This window comes from Psammomys obesus, unplaced genomic scaffold (genome assembly GCF_907164565.1).
Source record: "Psammomys obesus unplaced genomic scaffold, mPsaObe1.curated_primary_1811, whole genome shotgun sequence".
In the NCBI taxonomy this organism is placed as follows: domain Eukaryota; kingdom Metazoa; phylum Chordata; class Mammalia; order Rodentia; family Muridae; genus Psammomys; species Psammomys obesus.
The window spans coordinates 16,899,703-16,922,426 of NW_026596095.1; the positions used below are offsets into that span (position 1 = coordinate 16,899,703).

Sequence of the window (22,724 nt, forward strand, 5' to 3'; positions counted from 1 at the left end):
CTGGGCTAGCTCAGAAGCCACTGGCACTGTGCTCCCAATAATGACTCCCAGGCTCCAGGCTGTGTCCAGCAACCTGATAACGTGAGCCAGCAAGACAAACAGCAAAACCTCGACTAAATCCTTAAGCAGAAAGGCTCTTATGATGTAGGGGTAGCAACTACCAATAACACAGTCTGTCGAGGGTCCCTGAGGCATGCCCGAGAGCAGCTCAGTTGATGTGGGGTGTCACTCGCATCCCAAGGGAGCTGTGGGGCGGACTGAACGAGCCAGTTCATCATTTAGTTCCAAGTCACATTGCTTCTTATGCAGAAGAGGCCAAGTAAAATTTTTCTTGCTTCCAAAATAAAGAAAAATCACTAGCCTTGCAACAAGCACGCAAGGCCTTCTCACAAATCTCATTCTACATCGATAACTCTCAATGTTGGGGAAACATCCACACTAACAGCTAAAACTTCAAGATCAAAACTTCATGACTGAGTAGGCACATTTGTGTGAGAGATGATATGTTTTCCCAAAGACACACTGTTTTCACACAGCTACCAAATCTTATCGTAAGCTTTGGTGTTTTTGCTTCAGAAGTATTTACCCAAATTCCTACATGCTCTGACTAACAGGTTTCGTCAGGTCTAAAACTGAACTTTCCTTTAACACCAGCTCCTCCTCCTGTTAACGGCATCAGCTGAAGTTACTTACGGACATCACTCAGATGCTAGCTCTTGGCACATTAGCCCCTCCTCACCATCAGCCAACCAGCAGACCTGGGTGATTTTTTTCGCCACACTTCTCTCCGTGTCTCCTTCGATCTCTGTCTTTGACATCAGCTGCTTTACCCTCCTCTCCACCCTGATCACTGCGGTATCTCCTCTCTACTGGGATGCAGGTTTCAGTCTTTTGCCATCCATGACCCCTGTGTCACTCTCTCTAATTCTTGCTTATCCCCACAGCGACTGCCTCCTTTCTCCCAGTCTCTCCCCACAGTTTTCTCTAAGCTAGCCTCTGTACAAATCTCAGCAACAAACTCACTTTCTTGTCCCCACCACAATTTTTCTGGCTTTTTAACCTTCTCATCTGCCTCTATGTAAACCCTGCCATGATATAAAAAATTTGGCTTAAACCCTACCAATGCTACGAAAAACATTAGAAAACTCAAACTAAAGACAGTCAGAAGTGACCGTCTATAAGGTTGTTCTTATTAAGCTCCTGTAGTGTAGGAGCAACTTATTACCGACATCTAATGGAAGAGCTGAGTGAATGGCACTGTGGCTGTGCTGAGGTATGTGTCCAGCATGGCATTTAGTGGAAGAACACTAAATCACAAGTCAACTCATTGGTGGATGTTTATTTATTTTTTAACCTTTCACTGTTTTGGGGTTCTTTGCAATGACTGTGTATTATTAGAGTATAAATAAAGCTGAGTGCTAAAAGATTTGTTATACTGGTACCCTGTGACCTGGCAATTCAACATTTAGGATAATAACCAACCTGGGGAAATAAGCAAATGTGCACATGAAGGTGTATTTACAATGATGTTCTTTTCTGATGTGTTTCTAATAATCATCTACTAGAAGCAGCACGGATGTTCAGCAACAGGATCTGGGAGAATTCAGTGCATTTATGAGATGAGATAGCACATGATTTTTAATATCAGATTCTTCTAAATATCTAAGACAAAAGGAAAGGGTTATGATATGTTAAAATGTAAAGTCCTCATAGATAAATATAGGTATATGAATGTAACTCAGCTTCAGTTTTGATTGTCTAGGAAAGTATGCACAGATTAACACATTAATGGGCAATACAGCTGAGCTGTGAAACTTTCTAGATCTTGCTAGGTTGTCATTTTTAAAAATGGAAAAAAAATCAGTGGATTTGATTGTGAACATGATAGATCTATGTGATCCCTTCAATGTTTTCTTTCTATTATTCTTTCTACTCAGTTTAGCCACATACCACACAGCAATGTAAGCCTGATTCAACATTTCTTACTCCTGGGCCTCTCTGATAAATAGGAAGAAATTTGGGCCAGAAACTTTTCCTTTGCTCTGTAGGGTGCTTCAGACAACAGAGGCAAGAGATTCACAGAGGGATGACCCAGGGTCTTATTTTGAATGGTGACACGCAGCTTTTTTCAGTCATTTAACAGAATCTGTGTAGGCAAATGTCTAAGCAGATTAAAATCTGATGACAACTCAGGTCCAGTGTAGCCTGGGTCCCTGGTCACCACTCACATTGTGATGGTTTTGTGAATTCAAGGAAGGAGCTTATGCCTTTAACCAAGGCAGGATAAAAGCCACTGATTCATGTGAATATCAGATAGGAAGAAAATAGATTAGTTAGAATATACAGTAGTTTTATAATTATAATTATATTTAATGTATATTTTAAACACTTCTTCTTGGGACACTCCCGGGAAGAAAAATACTTATGGATACTGCCTTTTATGTCGTAAAGGCTTAGCGTTACTATTGCGTGCTTAGTGATGATTGGTGGTTCCAAGACTTATGCCTATGCCATCACTGATACGGGTATCAAACATTCCGTGAAAGCCTAGGTAGAAACACAGTTCTGATCACAGAAGAACAGAGTTTCTTCTTAAATGAAAGCCTAGAGACCAATCAAATCTTTGGTAATTTTTCATTAAGATTTTTCTCCAGTAAACTGCACAAAATAGCACTTAGTATTTAATATAATTGTCATTTGAAATAAAATTGTCATTCCTTGCAAAATTGCTGCAATATATCTCCAAAACACAAGTAGTGAAACTTAACAAATACACATATTCATAAAAATTTGAGGTCGTTTGTGTGGGTGTTTAGGGCAGGATGCAGCGTGTTTTGATTTACGCTGGCGTCATTAATAAAAGACTTACTGTTTTCTCGACACCAGGTATTCCATTTACTATTTTTCAAACGTAGTGATGAATTTTGAAACCACAATAAGGCAAGACATTTCCCTTCTCAGATGAACAAGCAGAATTGAAAGCAAGGGCAGAGAGGGATCAGAACAACAAAATAAAAGACGGAAAGGAAAATAAACATTGCAGAAGCTGAGCTCAGGGGAAGAACAGCACAGAACATACTTGACTTGCCCGTTCTCGGTGTAGGTGGTTCTGTAAAAACCCACGAGGGAGCCGTTCAGCCAGCCAGCGAACTCCAAGGTCAGCAGGTAGACACTGTCCCCACTCGTGGGGGCAAGCGCTTCCTCAGCCTGCACCACCACGTACTCCTGCTTCTTGAATTCGAAACACCGTCGAATTGGTACCTGCTCCCCGGAGGGCCTCCTTAGCTGCGGCAGCTTGGTGATCCTGGTTTCCCTGATGTGCAGCCATAAGTGAGGCGTGGACTTGGTCAGTTTGACAGAGATGGTCACTGTGCCAGTGTACCTGTCATCGTCCATCAGGGTCTTCACCTCCAGGTCGTAGTGAACTGGTTCGATGAAGTCTGGGAGCCTGAAATTTACCCATTCTCCACTTTCATCTTCACTGTCAGGGCAAACGTTCTGGTCCTGGGGAGGCAGGGCTGAAGTGCTGCCTGTGGGAGGAGGGTGAGAAGGAGCCGGGGTTGTATCCTGTCCGGTGTCTCCAGAGCAGTCACACGACCTGGTCAAGCCCACAGAAAGTCCCACTATCAATCCAACCGCCACCACCGCTGCGCAGATGATGGCCGCATGTTTGCCTTTAATGCAGTACCTCTTCGAGGACTCTTCCTCTGCAAAGTTCATTTTTGCCCCCAAAGTCAGAAGTCACACATGAAAGGATGTTAAATTTAACTAACTACATCAGCTGACTTCCCTTTTCAATCGGAAGAGGTCCTCTGGTTTGGCAGCCTGGCTTCCCTTTCCCACACCTCTCCCTCTGGCGTCCGGTGTCTCTTTCCAATCCTGCTCGCCCTCACCGGCCACTCCAGAACGAATGCGGAAACCAAGGAGTGGGGGATAAGGACTCAGAGAGAAGCTGAGTCGGAAGGAGGAGGACTGATGAGAATGTTGGCCCAGCTCTGTATAAACAGCGTCTCCCCGGGCCTGCCCCTCCTGAACTGGAGCGAGTTAAATATAAAACAGGGCTGGAGCCTATCGGCCAACGGGGGAGGAGATTTTGCCAAACCTCTGTCAGCAGCCTTGAGGGAGAAAGCTTTTGGCTAAGAGGTGTGCTTACGATAGAAAACACAACCTTTGCCACCAGATCCAGGGCTTCTTCCTGCTGTGCGAGCAGTTGGGCTCTCCCGGCCAAAGGACTTCTTGAATTTCACTATTTTATTAGGTCACTTGCCAAAGAAGCTAAGTGGGTGTTTTTACCCCCCCCCCTCCCAAATTACGTAGACATTCATATTCTGCCCTCTGCAGAAATCATATCTTGCAGTTGGATACTCGGAAGGATTCCTGAATTTAAGGATCACTTAGCTACTCAGTGACACATTGGTTACAGGACCAGGTAGCCCAATGCAGGTGGATGGAAAAACAGAGGGGAAACACAAAGAAAGTGGCCAATCAAGAAAGCTGCAGAAGGTGAAAGAGAGTGATGGAGAGGATGGAAGGCTAGAAATGATAAGAAGTCAAAGAAGACACACTGCTTGTCTCAGAGTTTATCTCTAAGTTAGAGCATGTTCTGGAGACTTTGAAATAGTAAGGCAGGTTTTGTAGAGGAATTTTAATCCAGCAACATGGCTCTCCTAGAAAGGGATCACATCCAAAGACCTAGGTGTGTGATCCAGCTGCAATACAGACACACCTTTAGTACACACCTTTAATCCCAAACAATGATGTCTAATTGAGAGACAGACAAAGTGACAAACCAGAGAAAGATTTACCAGAATGAGTCAGAGATAGGCTACATCCAACTCTCAGAACTACGAGGAAGAGGCTACTTAAAAGAAGGGAATACAGTACAAGACAGGAATACAGTAGATTTTGTGCAATCAGTGCAGCACAGTTTCCTCTTCTGAGGAAATAAAAACGACATTTACAAGGTTTGGATCAGATAACAGGCGCAAAGGCTGGCCTACACAGAGAGCCATTAGCAATGATGCTATTGGCAGCGAGTGTGAGTGGAGGCTTACGGCTTCTTTATTTATAAGTAGCTTAGCTGCAGACAGCAGCCATCTCTGATAATAGTAATGCAAACAAAACTACAGCGGTTTCAAGAATTGTTTACATGTTGTGTACTGCGTAAGGTACTTGTATAGAAATGGGCATTGAAATTTTTCCCATAGCCCTCTGCCATTGATTCTGCTCCGATGCCTGCTTTAGGGAAGGTGCGGCTGACACGAAGAGCCTGTGAATGCTGAGGGGCACACAACTGGCACCAGCAGAATTGGCGGCTGAAGCCAGGCTGCTGTGTGAGTTGAAGGTCCATATATTTACTGCACTGCACAGCTTTTCTTATCTGAAGAGGAGAAAAATTCGAGGTCAGATGATGATTAGAAGCTTAGCATTTTCCAAAGAGCGATTCCTGTGCTCTAGGACAGATAACATGAACATCTCCGGCTGGGGAGGTGACTTAGTAAGCATTTGCCTTGCAAGCAGGAAGGCCTGAGGTGGGTTACTAGAACCCACGTTGGAGAGGTATAAACAAGCAGATTATCCCCAAGGCTTACTTCTTATCCCTGGGGCTTAGTGCTTACCCAGCCTAGCTTACTTGGTGAGTTAAGGCCAGTGAGAGACCCTGTATCAAAGACAAGGTGGCTGGCTGCCTGAGAAATGGCAGCCAAATTTGCCCAGCCTCTGGCCTACACACACACACACACACACACACACACACACACACATGCATGTGCACATAGAATCTTCTCTACTGTCCCTTTTTGTTTTGTTTTGTTTTGTTTTTTGTTTGTGAGTTTTGTTTTGTTTCTTTTCTTTCCACAGTCTTCAAATCCTGACACTGTGAGCTTCCAAGAGAGAACACGCTATGGAATAATTTCCTAGTGTAGTTGATATGACAGTTTGCTCCCCACCCCCATCTTGATTTCTAGTTTTTGGTGTGTTTTCCGTTCTTATTTACTTTTGTGTGAATGAATGTTTTGTTTTTGTTTTTGTTTTTATGCATGCATGTCTGTGCTTCACGTGTGTACATCGTGCCCAAAGAAGCAGAGAGGGTGTTGGATCCCCTGAAATTAGAGGTATGGACAGTTGTGCCTGCCGCGTGGTTGCTGGGAATTGAAGGGTCCTCTGGAAGAGCAGCCAGTGCTCCTAGCTGCTGAGCCATGTCTCCAGCCCCTGGCACGGTGTTCTTTAAGGAACTTGTGTTCTTCTATGGAACACATTCTGAGAAATGCTACTTTAAGCCATTCTGAATTTCAAACTAAACAAACACTAGAAGGAAAAGAAACCCTTTAACGTCAAAAGGGCCCATTAATCTCTAACATTTGTGGGAGTTTCTCATGAAATCAGGCTGAGGCAAAGAATGGGAGAGTTATGTTTTCTAAATTATAGGTCCATCTTGTAACTATTATTTTCACATCCTGAAACATCCTAAATCTCTCAGGATCTTTTTTTGTTTTGTTTTGCTTTTCCTTTGGTAAATCAACTCTCTATATTTTAGCTCCTAAATTTCCTCTCCTCTGTTTTATTGAAAAAAAATCATCTGAGATTTCACTAAATGTTTGACAGTCAAACATTTTGGAATGTGTTTCCTTAAAACAGGCAAAATGCGTATCAAATTTTCTTCAACATAATAAAAAAAATTTTAAAAACCATTTGAAAGAATGTACGTACAATTATGTTAAACTAGAAGCTTTTTTTTTTTTTTTTTAATTTCAGGACAGCAGCCGTACATATTTCTTCAAACCCTGCCCTGTCTGGGTACATAGTCCTGTGAGGCCTGTGCTCTGACTTGTCAGACATTATAGACCTTGAGGAGGAATTGCACTGTAGGACTTAGAATGGCCAGTCTGCTTGAAATGCCAAAAGGAACTCATTATGTGAATGTGTTGTGTTTTTTTTTCCCTAGAAGAAATAAAACATGCTTATGTGTATGTGTATGTGTGTGTATGTGTATGTGTGTGTGTTGTGTAAATTTCATGCCTAAGGTCCAGTTCTAGCCCAAATATCTTCCTTCATTCAGGATCAGCATATCAGGGTTACCCTATTGACTGAGGTAAAACACAGCCCTCTGAGGGACCAGCAGAGAAAGCATGTGCATTAGACACGGCCAGGATTGGCCTGGCAGGGTGGCGCCCGTAAGTCCACCCTTGTTCCCAGGACAGCAATGCCTGTCCGCTCCCGCACTGACAATGGAGGACTGGGTCTACAGCAACAGGCTCTTGACCATGAAAACCCTCCTCCCACAGCCCATTCACAGTGAGGATCGAGACAGCCACTGGTTGGAGGATCTGTCTCTCCCCTAAAGGAGACTAGTGAATCTTCACCCACCTACATTAAACCGTATTTGATAACCTTGTGACGAGTGATGTGTCTAACACGGAAGGGCTGCCCAGACCGGTTCCCATTCACCAGGCTCTGGCCAGTGGAACAAGTAAACAGCCATTCGATGCGTGTCCTTGACCAAGACCTCAGTAGTTTTTAACAATAGAGATGATCTTGTGTTCTGAGTACAAAGTCTCAGATCTGTTCTCCAGTTTACAATAAACGCTTACCGATTGCTTAATGAATCAATAAACTAAAAACAGAAAGAAGAGAGTAAGAATTCACACCAGGAAGAGATCATAGATGCAACATACCAGAAGTATTGAGATAAGATAAGATTTAAAAAAATATATCAGTTCAAATTCCAGACTGGAAAGACTACCCCGGAGCTGGGAGTGTTGTCTGGTCTTGAGCAAGCTTCTGGATAATTGCTTCTCACAGCAGTCACCCAAGGCTGGGCTCTCACGCGACACTTTCAGTCGGAGCTTCAGGGTGATGCTTCTCCTTCAGAGCCAGGGCTTTCCTATTCCACAGAAGCTCTCATGATGTTTTCCAAGTGGGTGCCACCAGCTCACCCAACACTAGGACCACACCAAGAATCCCTGCCAACAGTGAGCAACACTGCAGCTAATCTCAGACTAACCCATGACCCCAGAAAGGGAAAACAGGAAAACACAAGGTGGCTTCACTGTGGACGAAACAGACTCTGCACACTACGCTGTGTTTCCTTATGAAACACTTTCCCACCTCATGGCCAAGAGTGTCACATTATCAAGCATGTAGATCTTGGGGCCTCACGATCAACTTTAAACTTCCGGGTCAGAGTTAGGCAGTATTTGATGTGCCTGTGAGGTCTCCATCCACACTGCAGTGCTCATGGGGGCTCAGCAGTCACCTGCCCTTCCCTGTCTGCTCTACTCTGCATCTTTAAAATTAGTTTATTTAAGAATTTTGAGTAATTTCCGCCTTCCCCTGTCTTCCTCCACTCTTCTCACATCCACCCCTTGAATTCATGACCTCTTCTGCAAATACTGTTTACACACACACACACACACACACACACACACGCACACGCACACGTAACAACAATTAAAGAGGAAAAAAGGCCATGAATTTGAGAGAGCAAGGGGTGTACTTACAAAGGGCTGGAGGGAAGGAAGGAAAATGATCAATGATGCAATTACATTTTAATTTCAAAAGATTTTAAAAACATGTAAAAAGTGGAGGAAGTTCCACAAGTTTGCCTACAGGCTAGTCTGATTAGAGCTCTTCCTCAATTGAAGTTCCTCTTCTCAAAGGGCTCCAGTTCGTGTCAGGGTGACATACAAAAGCAAACAGAATAGTGTGTAGTGTGTGTGTGTGTGTGTGTGTGTGTGTGTGTGTGTGTGTGTGATGTGTGTGTGTATGTATGTGATGCAGTGATTTGTGTAATGTGAGTAGGTATGAGTGTGTATACATGTGTGTGAGTATATATATATATATATGTGTGTGTGTGTGTTTATGTGTGTAATACCTGTGTGGTGTGTATGGATGTGTGTGATGTGTGTGATGTTTTTGAGTGTGTGTGCATGCATGTGTGTATGTGTGTGAGAGTGGGTGTGTATGGGTGTGTATATGTGTGTGAGTGTATGTGTGAGTTGTGTAAGTATGTGTGAGTGTGTATTTATGTGTTACATATGTGTGTGTGTGTGTCGTATTCACATGTGTGTGATATGTATTTTAAAGTAAGCCTATCAATTAATAGATATCTCCGTGGCTTTTCAAACCTCCTCGGTGCTATTCACCCCTCCTCCTGTCTGTCTGTCTGTATGTCTGTCTGTCTTCCACTCTCCTCTCCCCACCAGGTAACCAACCCGGTTTTCCCCCCTCGCAGCTCTCGAGTCCTGTGATCACACTCTCTAGAGCTCGCTCCTCCCACCTCCGCCTACATCTAAACTTCTGAAAATCCTGAGGAAGAGCGGACAGGAAGACTGGAGGAGCCTGGAGACCAGGCGGGGTGCTGCTGGCTGCCATCTTTTTAAACAGTGGTACCTGTATGTTCCTTCAGGGCTGACGCCTGGTGCCGGGCAGCCCGGGGCTCCTCCTTGAGGCTGACTGTCTCTCCGCTGTTAGCAATCCTTGGTTGCCTGCAGCTCTTTGTTGAAGGCTGAGGCCCCATAGATTGCCCCACTGGGTATGAACATGTCTGCTGACATGCTTGTTCAGGTCCTGTTGAGGCAGACATGTTGTTGAGACTTCGTGAGTGTGAAAAACACAACCTCACAGCAGACTTTCTGCCCCTCTGGCTCTTTCACCCTCTCTGCCCCCTTTTCCTCTCTGTTCCCCGAGTTTCAGGAGCAGGAGCTGTATTGTACGTGTGTCAGTTAGGACTGAGTACCACGCAATCACTTGTTCTCCGCGTTTGGACTAGTTGTGGTTTCTTTCCTTGTCTCTGCTGCAAAGAGAAGTTTCTTTGATAAGGGGTGAAATCTACACTTATATGCGGGCACAAAATAAGTCTTTAGGATGCGGTCAGGATTTATACTGTCTTAGGTACTGGGAAATGGTAGATTCTCCTCTAAAATTCACGATCTCACCAGCCGGTGTAGATGGCAAGGTTTCCAGTACCAGGCCTGATTCCCCTCTGCTGAACAGGCCTATGTCCACCTAGACAGCTGGTGGTTACTGCTGCTATGTGAGTGCCACTGTTGCATAGAATATCTTGCCATAGTGATCATTACTGTGGTTCATAGATATTCATCCGTTGAAATGGAAACCAGGGTGGAGAACTCTCCAAAAGCTAAAAATAAATCTACCATATTGCCCCGCTATGCTACCCCATGGCAGATGCCCAAAGGACTTGACATCCTGGTCCACAGATTTTCTTTCGTTGTTTGTTTTTGAGACGACAGGGTTTCTTTGTATAGCCTTGGCTGTCCTGGACTCACTCTGTAGACCAGGCTGGCCTTGAATTCACAGAGATCCACCTGTGCCTGCCTCCCTGAATGCTGGGATTACAGGATTACAGGTGTGGTGGCTACCACACCTGGCTTTCCACAGATAATTTGCTCAGTCATATTCATTACTAGTCTAGTCACAATAGCTATGAAATGAAAACAATCCACATGTCCTTCAATAAGCAAATGTGGGGGATTTTCTTGATTGATGATTGAAGTGAAAGGGTCCACTAAGCCAGGAGCAAGCAAACCATTAAACAATGCTCCTCCATGACTTGGTTCGGTTCCTACTTCTAGGTTCATGCCTTGACTTCCTACCCTGGTTTCCCTCAATGGGATTGTGACTCTGGATAAGCAAGCCAAACAAAACCCTCTACTCCCAAGCTGCTTTTGGTCATGGTCTTTATCACAGCACTAGAAACCTAGCCTCCCTCCCCACATACACACAGTCTTAATGGATTTACTCCAATGATGTAATAATCTCCCCCACAAGAGCCATAGTCTATCTAACAGAAACCCCCAATTCCAAGCAAAGGCTATTTCCCTTTGAGTTTCTGGTTAGGGAGGCCTAAGCAATTCCCCAAACACTAGGCTATTGCCATTCACCTTGATTGCCTGCCGTAACAGCAAGGTTAGTCCCAACTAGTGAAGGTATTAGTCCTAAGACAGAGAAATCAGGCTAGTGTTGACCTGGAAGCTCCTCCCTGAAGGTTAGCTCCCATAATGTCAGAAGGTGCAATGCAAGCTGCCAATGGAGAAAAGCTATCAGCAGGCCTACTCAGCTTTAAAGCATGCGAACCACGACAATGACCAGAAAGCCAAAGTATCGCCAAAGGCAATGTTGGCAAGTGATCTTGGAGTAACCAATGGCTTTCTAATTGTACCTAAAGTCCATTCAGCTGGAGGGAACTCATACCTGGTACTGTAGAACCCATGGCTGGAAAGGTCATAAACTTTAGAGAAGGGGCTGGAGAGATGGCTCAGCGGTTAAGAGCACTGGCTGCTCTTCCAGAGGTCCTGAGTTCAGTTTCCAGCAACCACATGGTGGCTCACAACCATCTATAATGGGATCTGATGCTCTGTTCTGTCATACACGTGTACATGCAGATAAAGCTCTCTCATATACATAAATAAATATATTAAAAAAAAACTCTAGAGGAGAACCTACTGCTACTTAATATAGTTTTCAACTGCTTTCTAAATACTTATCTTATACCCATAGATAGGTATAGCTGTCACCTTTTTTTTTTTAAGCTTCTTTTAGCAACAGATGGGAAAAATTACAGAGATCCACTACTATTCAAAATATAGAGTGTGTGAGTCTGAGGTGTTTGGCCCCAGCGGGACAGTTATGATACCCCGCAGCTTTCACTTGCCTTCAACAGCTCTTGAAAAGGTTTGATCCATGTTAAGACTAAACGCACCAGTTAAATGTTTCCTGAGACCTAAAACCGCTGCATGGCTTTCCCGTCAAGTCTAATTTTTGCAGGTTGGTAAACGATGAATCTGTCTAATCACCAATACAGTATGGGGAGACGTGGAATGGGGATTGTGACAAGGAGAATGAGAAAGTGGGCTATGGAGAAAAGAAAGGAGAAAGAACAGGAAAGATTATTTCCAGGGACGAGAAGGAAGTAAGCGCCCAAATTCTCCACTGGACAGTGGACATCACTGAAACGGTAGCTTTCTGACACGTCTATTCCATGCTGTGGGGCATGGATTCTCTGGCGGGATCTTCTAGGGTGCACAGTCAGTCACGAACCACCATGCCCACAGCCCAGAGCTTTCACTTCTCAGCCTACAGGCTCCTGCTCCTTCCTCAGGTGGTTCCAAAGACACCACTTAACTACTCTGAGTGTGTTTGGGTTATTGGTCATCTATTCATCCAGTCCCTCTACAAATACTTGTTGCCACAGTAAATACATGCATTCCAATGAATATTTATTAGCCAAAGTAACCTAGGATTCCCTTTGAAATAAAGATGTTACAGGATAGAGGGGTCATTCGGCAGCTAAAGGTACCTCACCTCGCAGCCTGATGGCTGGCCTGAGGGTATCACTGCCTGCCCATTGCACTCTACTGTCTGTGAACTCTCTGGTATGTAACTCATCACCCCGTTCACACAAAAATAAACTGTTTAAGAAGTCTTCAAGAATAAAGACATTAAAAGAAATAGGAACTTTGTGAGATGGTTTGTGGGGCAGAGATATGTGAAGAGGAAGCCTGATGATCTGAGTTCGATTCCCAGAACACGGGTAGAGATGAAAAAAGAGAATTCAATTTTGCAAAGTTGCCCTCTGACCTCATCACCTCCACTCCCACAAATGATTAAAATAAACATTAAAAAAGAAGACGGTGTAAGCAAGATATGCACCTGAATTTCATCCTGAGACAGAAGGCTTCAAAAGTCTGAGGCTAACCTGGACTACTCTGTGAGATTCTGCCTCTAAAAAAAGAAGCCCAATAAATGAAAACAAACAAGATTGGGGTTGTGATGTGCCCCTGTAATCACAGCCCTCAGGAGGCCCAGGTGGGAGGACTGGCTTTCTTTAAGCCTGCCTGGCTACTGAGTGAGTTCCAGTCATTGGAGATATGGTGGAAGGCCCTGTTACAAAAACAGCAATCATACACTCCCCAGAACACTCCGAGTAACTACCTAACACTGTGAGAGTAAATTACAAAAGTAGATACTTCTAGAATATGTGTGCAAAACCCTTCCTTATTCTCAGCATGTAGACGATTTGAAAACATTCAGAAAATCAAACAAAATAAAACAGAAAAATTTACTATTCATGTAATTCTAACGCCTTTATATTGGATTACCTAAGGTATATGAATACACTGGGTAGAACACAGCTGGGCATGAAGAACAGCAGGAGAAAAGGAATAAATATAATACAGTGCCTATTTCTATTGTTCCAAGAATTGCAGAATTATCTTTATTTTCTCAGTGCGTTAAATGGCTCTTGCACTCTTGAGTTTTCAAATTTCCTGAAATACTTCATCCACTTCACATTTCCTCTCAGCCTTTGTAGTGCCAGAATTCTTGGCAAGGATTTCCCCTCTCTCTGTTCTGTATCTTCAGAAGCCTGTAAAAATAATTTTGGCAATACTAAAGTTTCTCAGAGAAGCCAAGTGTACTGCAGCAGCCATGATGGTTTTGGGTGAAGTTTTCCCCACAAATGCTAATGGACTCAACCTCCAAGGCAGGTAAAATTCATGAGCCCTTCCTGAGAAAAGACCTGAATTTTTCCAATTGCTGTTCATCAAGGTTAGTTATTTGGTTTTAGATCTTTTATTATCACACTAACTTTATCAAGTAAATTTGTCTTCAGCCTTTGTTTTCTTTGGTTGCAAAGACTTGACAGGCACTCAGAAGATCAAAGTCACCAGTTAGGTAACAGGACATTCTTTTCCCAGCAGGACCTCTTTTTGGCATCCCCTCTGTTTTCAGTTTATTTGTGTGGTGTGAAAATGGAATGACTCCCACAGGTTCACATATGACTGCATTCTCTCCAGCTGGAGGCATTATCTGGGAAGCTTGGGGAAATTTTAGGTAGTGGGGCCTCTCCAGGGATACCTTGGAAGTTTATGCGTGGCCTCTGGGTGTGTCTTTCTTCTGCCTCCTGTCAGTCATGAGGCCAGCAGCCTCCTCCTCTACATGTTCCTGACAACGTGATATTCAGCTCAAGTGCACAGCGTGAGGGACAATGGATTGACCCCCTCTGAAAGTGACCCAAAACAAATACATAAGTCCATATACATTCTGTTCCTATCACAGGTGTAGAAAAGCAAGTAAGACCCTTATCAAAATGCTTTTGTTTTAACTCCTCCTGCCCTAAGCCCTGGGGCTTGTTGATGCAATTTTTCAGACTTTACAAATAGATAGGATTTGCCTAAGGATATTGAGATGGGAGTTGATCCTGGATTACTGGCATGGACACTGAATAAAACCTCACATTTCCTTCCAAGGGGGAGACAGAGATATTTTGTACACAGAGTCAGGGTGAAGACAGCAGGGAAGGGTTTGAAGGTGCCTTACAGATGGGAGTGATGCAGATGCAAGCCAAAAACTGCTAGCAATTCACAGAAGTTGGAAGGAGCTAAGAATGGATTCTCTTCTATGGCTTTCATGGGAAGTATGACCCTGCTGATTTATTGATTTAGGATTACTGGCATTCATTTCGGAGCTCTGTTCTTCCTCAAACAAGGAGTAAGTCTCTGTTTTTATTTTTTATTTTAAGATTTATTGTTATCCTATGTGTATGAATGTGTGCCTGCCTATATGTACACATACTATGTTCATGACTGGAGCCCACGCAGGCCAGAGGAAGGAGCTGGATCCCTTGGAAGTAGAGTTAAAACCACTTGGGAGCTGCCATACGGGTGCTGGGAACTGAGCCTGGGTCTTCTGAAAGAGGAGCAGGGTACTCTTAGCCACAGAGTGAATGCTTCGACCCCAAATTTTGGTTATTTTCACCCACTATATTATTAGGAGGCTGTTTTATTAAACAGCTTTTAAAAATTGCTGTTATAAAACAGCATGATCAAGATGACTTTTTAAAGAAAGCATTTACTTTGGCTTACAGTCTGGGAGATTAGAGTCCCCCAGCTGAGAGTTTACATCTTGATCCACAACCACAAAGAAAGAATGAGAGATAGAGGTGATAGATGGATAGATAGATAGATAGATAGATAGATAGATAGATAGATAGATAGATAGGTAGATAGAATGTGTGTGTACTAAAAATCACATAAGTCTTTTGAAACTTCAAAGCTAGCTCCCAGTAACACACCTCCTCCAACAAGGACGCATTTCCTTTTTCTGCCACCTACTAGGGACCAAGAATTCAAATGTATGAGTCCATGGGGGTCAGTCTCACTCAAACCACCATACCCGCTAAGAAAAGTAATATAACAGAGTTTATACATTTGTCCAATATATTAAGAACAATAATCTGAGCCAGGCAGTGGTGCACGTCTTTAATCCCAGCACTCAGGAGACAGAGGCAGGGGTATCTCTGTGAGTGTCTAGGTCAGCCTGGTCTACAGAGTGAGTTCCAAGACAGCCAGGGCCACACAGAGAAAACTGTCTCAAAAGTTCAAAAACAAAAACAAAACAAACAAATAAAAAAGAACAACAATGCACTAGGTATTTAAATTGACATAGCACAAAGTACAAACACTAGTGAAACTCTCAAGATAAGAGATTTTCTTAAATTAAGAATACAGTCAGGATGGACCTTGTCTTACTGCTGAAGAAGCATGCCTCTTCTTTTATTAACTTCAGATTTTCTGAAGCTGCATTTCAGAATCTTGTTTTGTTCTTGGTGATGTGTCACAGGTTGGGGAGGACTCTCAGAGAGTAGCTTCCTAATCGTTTTCATCGTGCTGATGATACCTATGGTTTTCTATAAACACCGAGGCTCACACTGATTTAATCTGAACCCTTCACTAAAATGGTACATACTGAAAGTTTCACATTTCTGATTTTGAAACTTTAATCCTTTTTTTTAAAAAAAAAATCAATAAACTTGTCATTTTGGGGGGAATGACCACTGTTCCTTGTATATTATGTAATTTCCTTCTATCTTCTGAATTCAGGTCTTATTTGCTTCCAAGTCTTGTCACTGGTGGCTGAGCTATGAATGAATCGACTTCTGCGTTTTAGAAAATGTCCTTTATTGCCATTCTTTCCACATTGCATTTAAGAAGGCTTTAGATGACTCATTTTGGTTCATCTGTCTTTTTTATATCTGGGCCCAAGATATTTATGTGTATGTGTGGCAGGGTCTTGGCTTGACTGCTTAAAATCTCTTGCTCGGCATGCAGACACATTTCTGTGTGTGATGTCATCAGATACAGCCAGCCAGCCATTGGAATGTATGAAACATTTTGCTGACTTTTGAGAAAGAATTTATTCTGGAGTTTATAAGTCATGTGTACTTTTAGTACACATAGCAAAACAAAACAAACAACAACAAAACACCCTGATCTATAAAGAGAGCCAGTTATCTTCTTTTGTCAAAACTGTGAAAGTAGATGTAAGTCTCAATGTACTTTTGAACTCCATCATGTCATCAAACATACTCTCTGACTATTTCCCTACTCTGTCCTGCTTTTAGGGTCTTATCTTAGTCACTGTTCTATTGCTGTGGAGAGACACCATGAAAAAAAAACAACTTTTATAAAAGGCAGCATTTAATTGGGATTTGCTTACTCTTTCAGAGGGTTAGTCCATGTTCATCAATAGCAGAAAACATGGCAGCACACAGTGCTGGAGAAGTAGCTGAGAGCTACAACCTGGTCTGCACAAGGGAGGCAGAGAGGGCAGAGAGGGAGAGAGAGAGAGAGAGAGAGAGAGAGAGAGAGAGAGGGAGAGCTAATCCTGGGTGTAGTATGGGCTTTTAAAACCTCAAAACCCAGTCCCAGTGACACTGGTACACCAAGACCACACCCACTTCAACAAAAGCCATACCTCCTAATCCTTCTAATCTTTCAAACAGTTTCACTCCCTGGTGGCTAAGCATTCAAATACATGAGCTTTCGGGGGGGGGGGGCATTCATATTCAGACCACCACAGCTCTCAAGCTGACAGTTTCAGGTATCAGTCATACTCAAGAATAGAGACTGGGAAGAAGAGTAAAACATGGCTTTCTTAAACATGTCTTTCATTTACTTGGTGAGCAGAAACTTTCCCAGAAGTTTCCAGAACACATCTCCTAACAAGTCCTGGGCCAGGTCTGACCTATATATCTACTCTGTAGCTTTGGCTGGCAAAGGGGGATCTTATGGGAATGGCCAGCTTCAATGACCCTCCACTCATCTTCAGAACAGCTCGCACTGCTACCAGAGTCAGAAAGTTCACTGGCAAAGAGGGGGGAGGAGGAATTGTTAATTGGGGCATATCACAAAGCCTGCTGCGATGAGTTCCCAGGAGGGCACACATAGCCTGAATGTGATCTGGATTCATGCTTCCTGTTACTCATGACACGTTCTACACACAGCCTCTCTGGCACCTTAACTCTCTCTCCACTTCTTCCTCAGGCTGTCAGCCTTCATGGGTCCCCTACTCCAGCCACCCTGGCTGCCATTCAGACTTTGCTTTCCTGCCCCTGCTGCAGCGCAATCAGCTGACAATCAGTACCTGAGAGGGGGGGAAGGGGGTGGAAGAGACCTCAAGTGGCTGCGAGCACAAGAATAGACTCTTCTGAGGCAGCTCTGATGAGACAGCTGCTTAAAGGGGAGAACAAAAGCCATTTAAACCTTTGGGAAATAGCTTTCAGGGTGAATGCACATCATTGGATGGGGTCCAGGGGAGGGAGGTTGGGGATGCCTCATTTGCATAATGAGGAATTCAGGACATGACCATATAAGGAGAGAGGAAGTTTTACACGGATGCCAGGCTATATGACCTCTTCTGGAGGGCAAAGGTAGGGTCATAGGGCTACTCGTGCTCGTGCTTGGACACGCAAGCTCAGATCAGTAATGGGAACAATCCTCCTACTCCCACCAATCTCAGCTTGAGATTTCCAGGGTTTGGACAGGCCTTGACCCCATTCTGTTTCTGGGTTGGCTTCCCCAAGTCCCATGGCTCCCCAAATTCACACCTTGCTTATTTATTTATTTATTCATTATGCATGGCTCCCTGCTACTGCACAAGCACATTCCATCATAGGTTTACTTCCATTTGGTCTCTATCTAAGTTTCTCAGCAACACAGCGTGATGGCTATTCTTGGTTGTCAACTTGACTACATCTGGAATTAACTAAAACCCAAGCAGCTGGGTACACCTGTGAGGGATTTTTTTTTTTTAATTAAATCATTTGAAGTAGGAAAACTGACTTTTAATCTGGATCTTTTGAAACAGGAAGATCCACCTTTCATCTAAACCACTGCTACCTTCTGGTAGCAGTCTATATCAAGGATATAGAAGAAGGAAGCTTTCCTTCTGCCTACTTGTTGTTACTCTTGCTGGCAAGTACATTCCTTCACTGGCATTAGAGTCTACTTTGGGGTACTGGCATATACTAAACACCAGCTAAGATATCCAGCCTCATGGACTCAACAACTACTGGATTCTTGGACCTTCCATTGGTAGATATTGATCAGAGCCTTTAAGCCATATGACTATATCTAATTGTATGTGAATATATGTATACATGTACACATATCTTATTCTGTATGTATATAGTATATATGTATATTTTCTATATATCTGTATATATATAAAACATATCCTATTCTATAAGTTCTCTTCCTCTAGAAAACCCTGACTAATCCCTACAGCTTTCTTCTCAAGCAAACCTTCACTGATCAAGACATGCTCCACACTCTAGCATGTGTGTGCCATTCATTTATCTGCAGACTGACTTCAATCTGGTCAGTTACACTGCACATTACCAACAGTGGACCAAGCAAGAAGTACCAACCTAGACAGTACGGACAGCAATAAGAACTAACTTCTCACCCAGACCCTGCTCAAAGTGGATGTTCTTAGGAAATGCTATTTGACAAAACTCCTCTAGGTAGTGATGGAGGGATCCAGGCTCTGTTGGGCTCATTTTAAAACTCTATTTTATTTGGAGTATTTAAGCCTCCACTACCCTTCCACTAGCCCTTTAACCCTAGGTAAGAGAGAGAAGGTTGGTGGTGAGAGGGGGCATAGCCCCTTTACTTCTCCCAGCTGTTAAGGGTCAAAGGGCTCTTTTGGGGGGGGGGGAATATACCAAACTTTGTCAATAGCAAACCCAGCAGGCAGTCTCCTCATATCTCCTCCAAGCCTCCAACCATCCGTCTCTGGTGTCTCCAAGCTGCCACATTTCTCTTTCTGGGCTCCCTTATTTCTGTCTCTCAGAGTCCTAGACCATGCTCTTCTCCATGCTTCATGAGGCAGGCCTTTACCAGCGGGCAAAGACCACACCCCACAGGAGGCAATTATCGCTGTGGACAATCTAAAGCCCAAACTGAGATCTTCGTGCGTAACCAATCCCATAATTGCTGTGAATAGCAAGGAGGCTGGGTCACAGAGGCACCAGCAGCTCTCCCTGCTAGAGAGAAGATTTTGACCATCTCTGCTCCACATTCATTGTAGGGTTTCTTTTTCTGGTCTAGTGCTATGGCAGGTCCAAAGAGAAGAATGCTGTTGCTATAAAAAATTTATACAACAGTCCAAGATCACCTGTGGTAGTTTGAATAAGAATGGCTCCCATAGGCTCATTTATCGGAATGCCCAATGATCAGGAGTGGCACTTTTTGGGGCAGGTGTGGCCTCGTTGAAGGAAGTTTGTCACTCGAGGTGGACTATGAGGTTTTCAATGCCTAAGCCAGGCCCAGTGTCTCTCTCTCTTCCTGCTGCCTGCTGACCCAGATACAGAACTCTCAGCTTCTTCTCTAATACCATGTCTGCCTGCATGCCCCCATACTTCCTGCCATGACAATAATGGACTAAACCTTTGAACCTGTAAGCCAGCCCCAATTAAATGTTTTCCTCTAAAAGAGTTGTCATGGTCATGGTGTCTCTCCATAGCAATAGAAACCATAAAACAATCCCCAAGGCAAGGTTCTACACATGTGCTGAGACATGTTTATCATATATATTTTCCATCAAGGATGCACACACTGAATGTTTACTTAAACTTTCTGGTGCTGTCCTGAAGGGGATTTATAAATAGCAACTTACCCTGAGCATCACACCTTTTCCAAAGATGACTCAGGCACAGAAACTGCATATGTTAGTCTCAAAATATATATATTTTATTCATTAAAATTCCATAAAAACAAATGTGGGCAAAAGTAATTGGGCAAAATCAAGCAGCCTTCCTGGTATACACATGGTGCTAAGCGTCTTTTTTTGCCCTTCTTAGCGTATCCAGAAGCACTCTTAGTGGCCGTTATGAATTCCAGCTGCCATTTACCGAACCATGCCATCTCCAAATCTAATAGCAGGAAGTCGGTACTCTGCAGCCCTTTTAATGAATGGTTCTGTGATTTTGCTACAGCATGACCCAGGTAAACCTTCGTAGATAATCCAAGCCCCAAATCACATTGATGAGATTGTTTCTAAAGAAGAAGGCATTGTAAGTCCCAATATATAATAAGAATGCATCTGAGTATCAGGGTCTTGCAGAATACCTGGGGAACCCTCTCCCAGCACACGCTGGGCTGGATGTTATATTTCTGTTGGCTGTAATCTCAATAGTGTAGTGCTGCCCGGCATATAAGTGACATGATGACAGAGTATAGAAAAGTCAAGGGTAAAAGACTAAAAAGTGGCTCGCACCGACGTACAATACAAACCGATTTTTTTCTCTCTGTGCTGTGTATGAGGTTCATGTGCATGAGTGTGTGCATACCCGGGTGTACCTATGGTGATTTGAAAGAGACTGCCCCACCCCCCACCCCAGGCTCTGGCATTTGAACACATGCTCTCCAGATGGTGGTACTGTTTCCAGAGATTTAGGAGGCGTGGCCTTTCTGGGGGGAAATGGCTCAGTCATGGTGGGTTTTGAGGTTTCAAGGTCTCGCCTCGTTCCTAGCTTGCTCTCTCTGCTTTGCTACTTGTGGTTGGAGATATCAACTCATAGCTGTTCCTGCCTCTCTGCCATTCTAGGGTGCTGACTCTGTGAGTCTGAGGTTTAAAGGAATCCTGCGGTTTGATTCAGAACACTTGCTCATTTTGCTCTGTATTGCCCAATGCTGGAATTGCTGAATTCCTCAGTTGCTTCTGAGATGCTTTGCATTCCGAGTGTGTGTCAGGAATACTAAAATTTCTGGTTATTTTGTGTTTTAGTTTAGCAACGAAGACTCAGGATTGTGGACAATTTGATTGATTAATGATTTGCTTCATTACATAGAGACAGTTGAACTTGATAATAAAAGGTTAAACTGCATTTGAAGCCCGAAGTGGCTTTTGACTTTTTTGATGGCCCAGAGGACGCATTGTTCCTTCTCTGCTCTACAGCCATGCAGTTTGCACTTTCTTTGCTGTAAAAACTCTGACGCTGTTGTGGTGTGGAGTGAGCAGTGGTTTTTCTCTTCCAGACCTGGCCCATAAAAGCCACCGGTGTCATCTTAGGCTCTTTCCAGTGCTGTCATCCATAGATTGACACCCAGGGGAACCTCAAAAGCCATATATCGAAGACTGAAGAATCGCTGTCACAAGAGTCTGAATTTATGAATGAACACAGCCCCATTCTCAGTCCCACACCCCTAACACAACTGGATGTGAGCAGTTAAGGAAAACTACCACATCAAGACCCTGAGACATGAAAGCTGTCCACCAGCATGGCCTTATATCTTCTACTATGAATACTGGCTTCCTTCAGTCATTCATGTCTTAGGTATAAAGGCCATTCTTTGTCGATAAGGAGTTTACCACATCCTTCAGGAACATCTGCCAACTGCCAGCACTGAGGTAGGGGGTGGGTTACTCTAGGCCCTGTGGTGGTAAGGGCTGGGATAGAGCTAAACTTCCATCCCACAATGCATGAGACAGCATCTCTCTGCATGTCTAGTCCTTTGTCAGTTGCAGTGTGTTGAAATGTAGAGTTAACAACGGCATGCTGGGTTTAAGCTTTTCTTTTGGTTCTGCAAGTCACCCACTGTCATTTGGCAAAGGTCCATGAGCTCTAGAGTTTTGTTTGTTTGTACATCCACAGCCATCCCAATATGCTCTTCCCTTCATTCATCTTCTAACGCATACATTTATAGCTGTAGCATCAGAAGGCAGAAGACATGAAGATATACATTTATAAACATTTACTGAATGAAGACAGAGCACAAATATGAAAAGAAAAGGAAGGTGAATGAGCTGTGCTCTGTTGTCAGCTCCCCTGTCTTTCTGTTTCGTCCACACTACCTTGCTCTGGTTTTACCGAAATTTTGACTGCATTCTGTCTCCTGTGCTTTGTCCTCTTGCCTAAACTTCTTCCATAGGTCAAACTTTTTTTTTCTTCCCTCTCACTCACCTTCGGTTAACTCAGTTTCATGACTCTAGCCACCTATTTAAAGGATACCTGAAATTTCTCAGGAACTTGTTTTTCTCCTGAGATTTCAGTTCAAAACCATGATTGCTTTCAGGCATTATTTGGTTCACCCTCACCTGCAATTAATTCAGTTGGTCCAAACCTAGGGCGGTCCTAGGTCCTAGTAGGGAGTTACTGCTGTTGTTTTGCTAGATATACGTGATATGCCTGTCAAGTGGCCTTCTAAGTAATTATGTTTACACCCATACAAGGATGCTGCTGTGCTGTCAGCTTTAGAGACACAATGAAGACATTGTATCTTTCCATACTTGCTGAATTTCCTTTCTCCAGCGTTAAAGTCATCACTAACATTGTAACATTGGCGTGGACACATTATAACAGTGAAAAAAAAAATGAAAACAGGTGAAAGTAATTTTAATGATAGTTTATTTAAAATGGTAAG

General features: G+C 43.5%; 1 protein-coding gene across 1 annotated transcript in view; it reads right to left on the minus strand.

The window, feature by feature from the left end:
- Positions 1–4,017, minus strand: part of Enpep (glutamyl aminopeptidase) — a 76,328-nt gene extending 72,311 nt beyond the window's left edge. Inside the window, exon 1 of the mRNA XM_055628105.1 lies at positions 3,080–4,017. Coding sequence (XP_055484080.1) covers positions 3,080–3,720 — 641 coding nt within the window. The 5' untranslated portion in view covers positions 3,721–4,017. The remainder of the gene's footprint in view (positions 1–3,079) is intronic.
- Between the last annotated feature and the right edge of the window lie 18,707 nt (positions 4,018–22,724).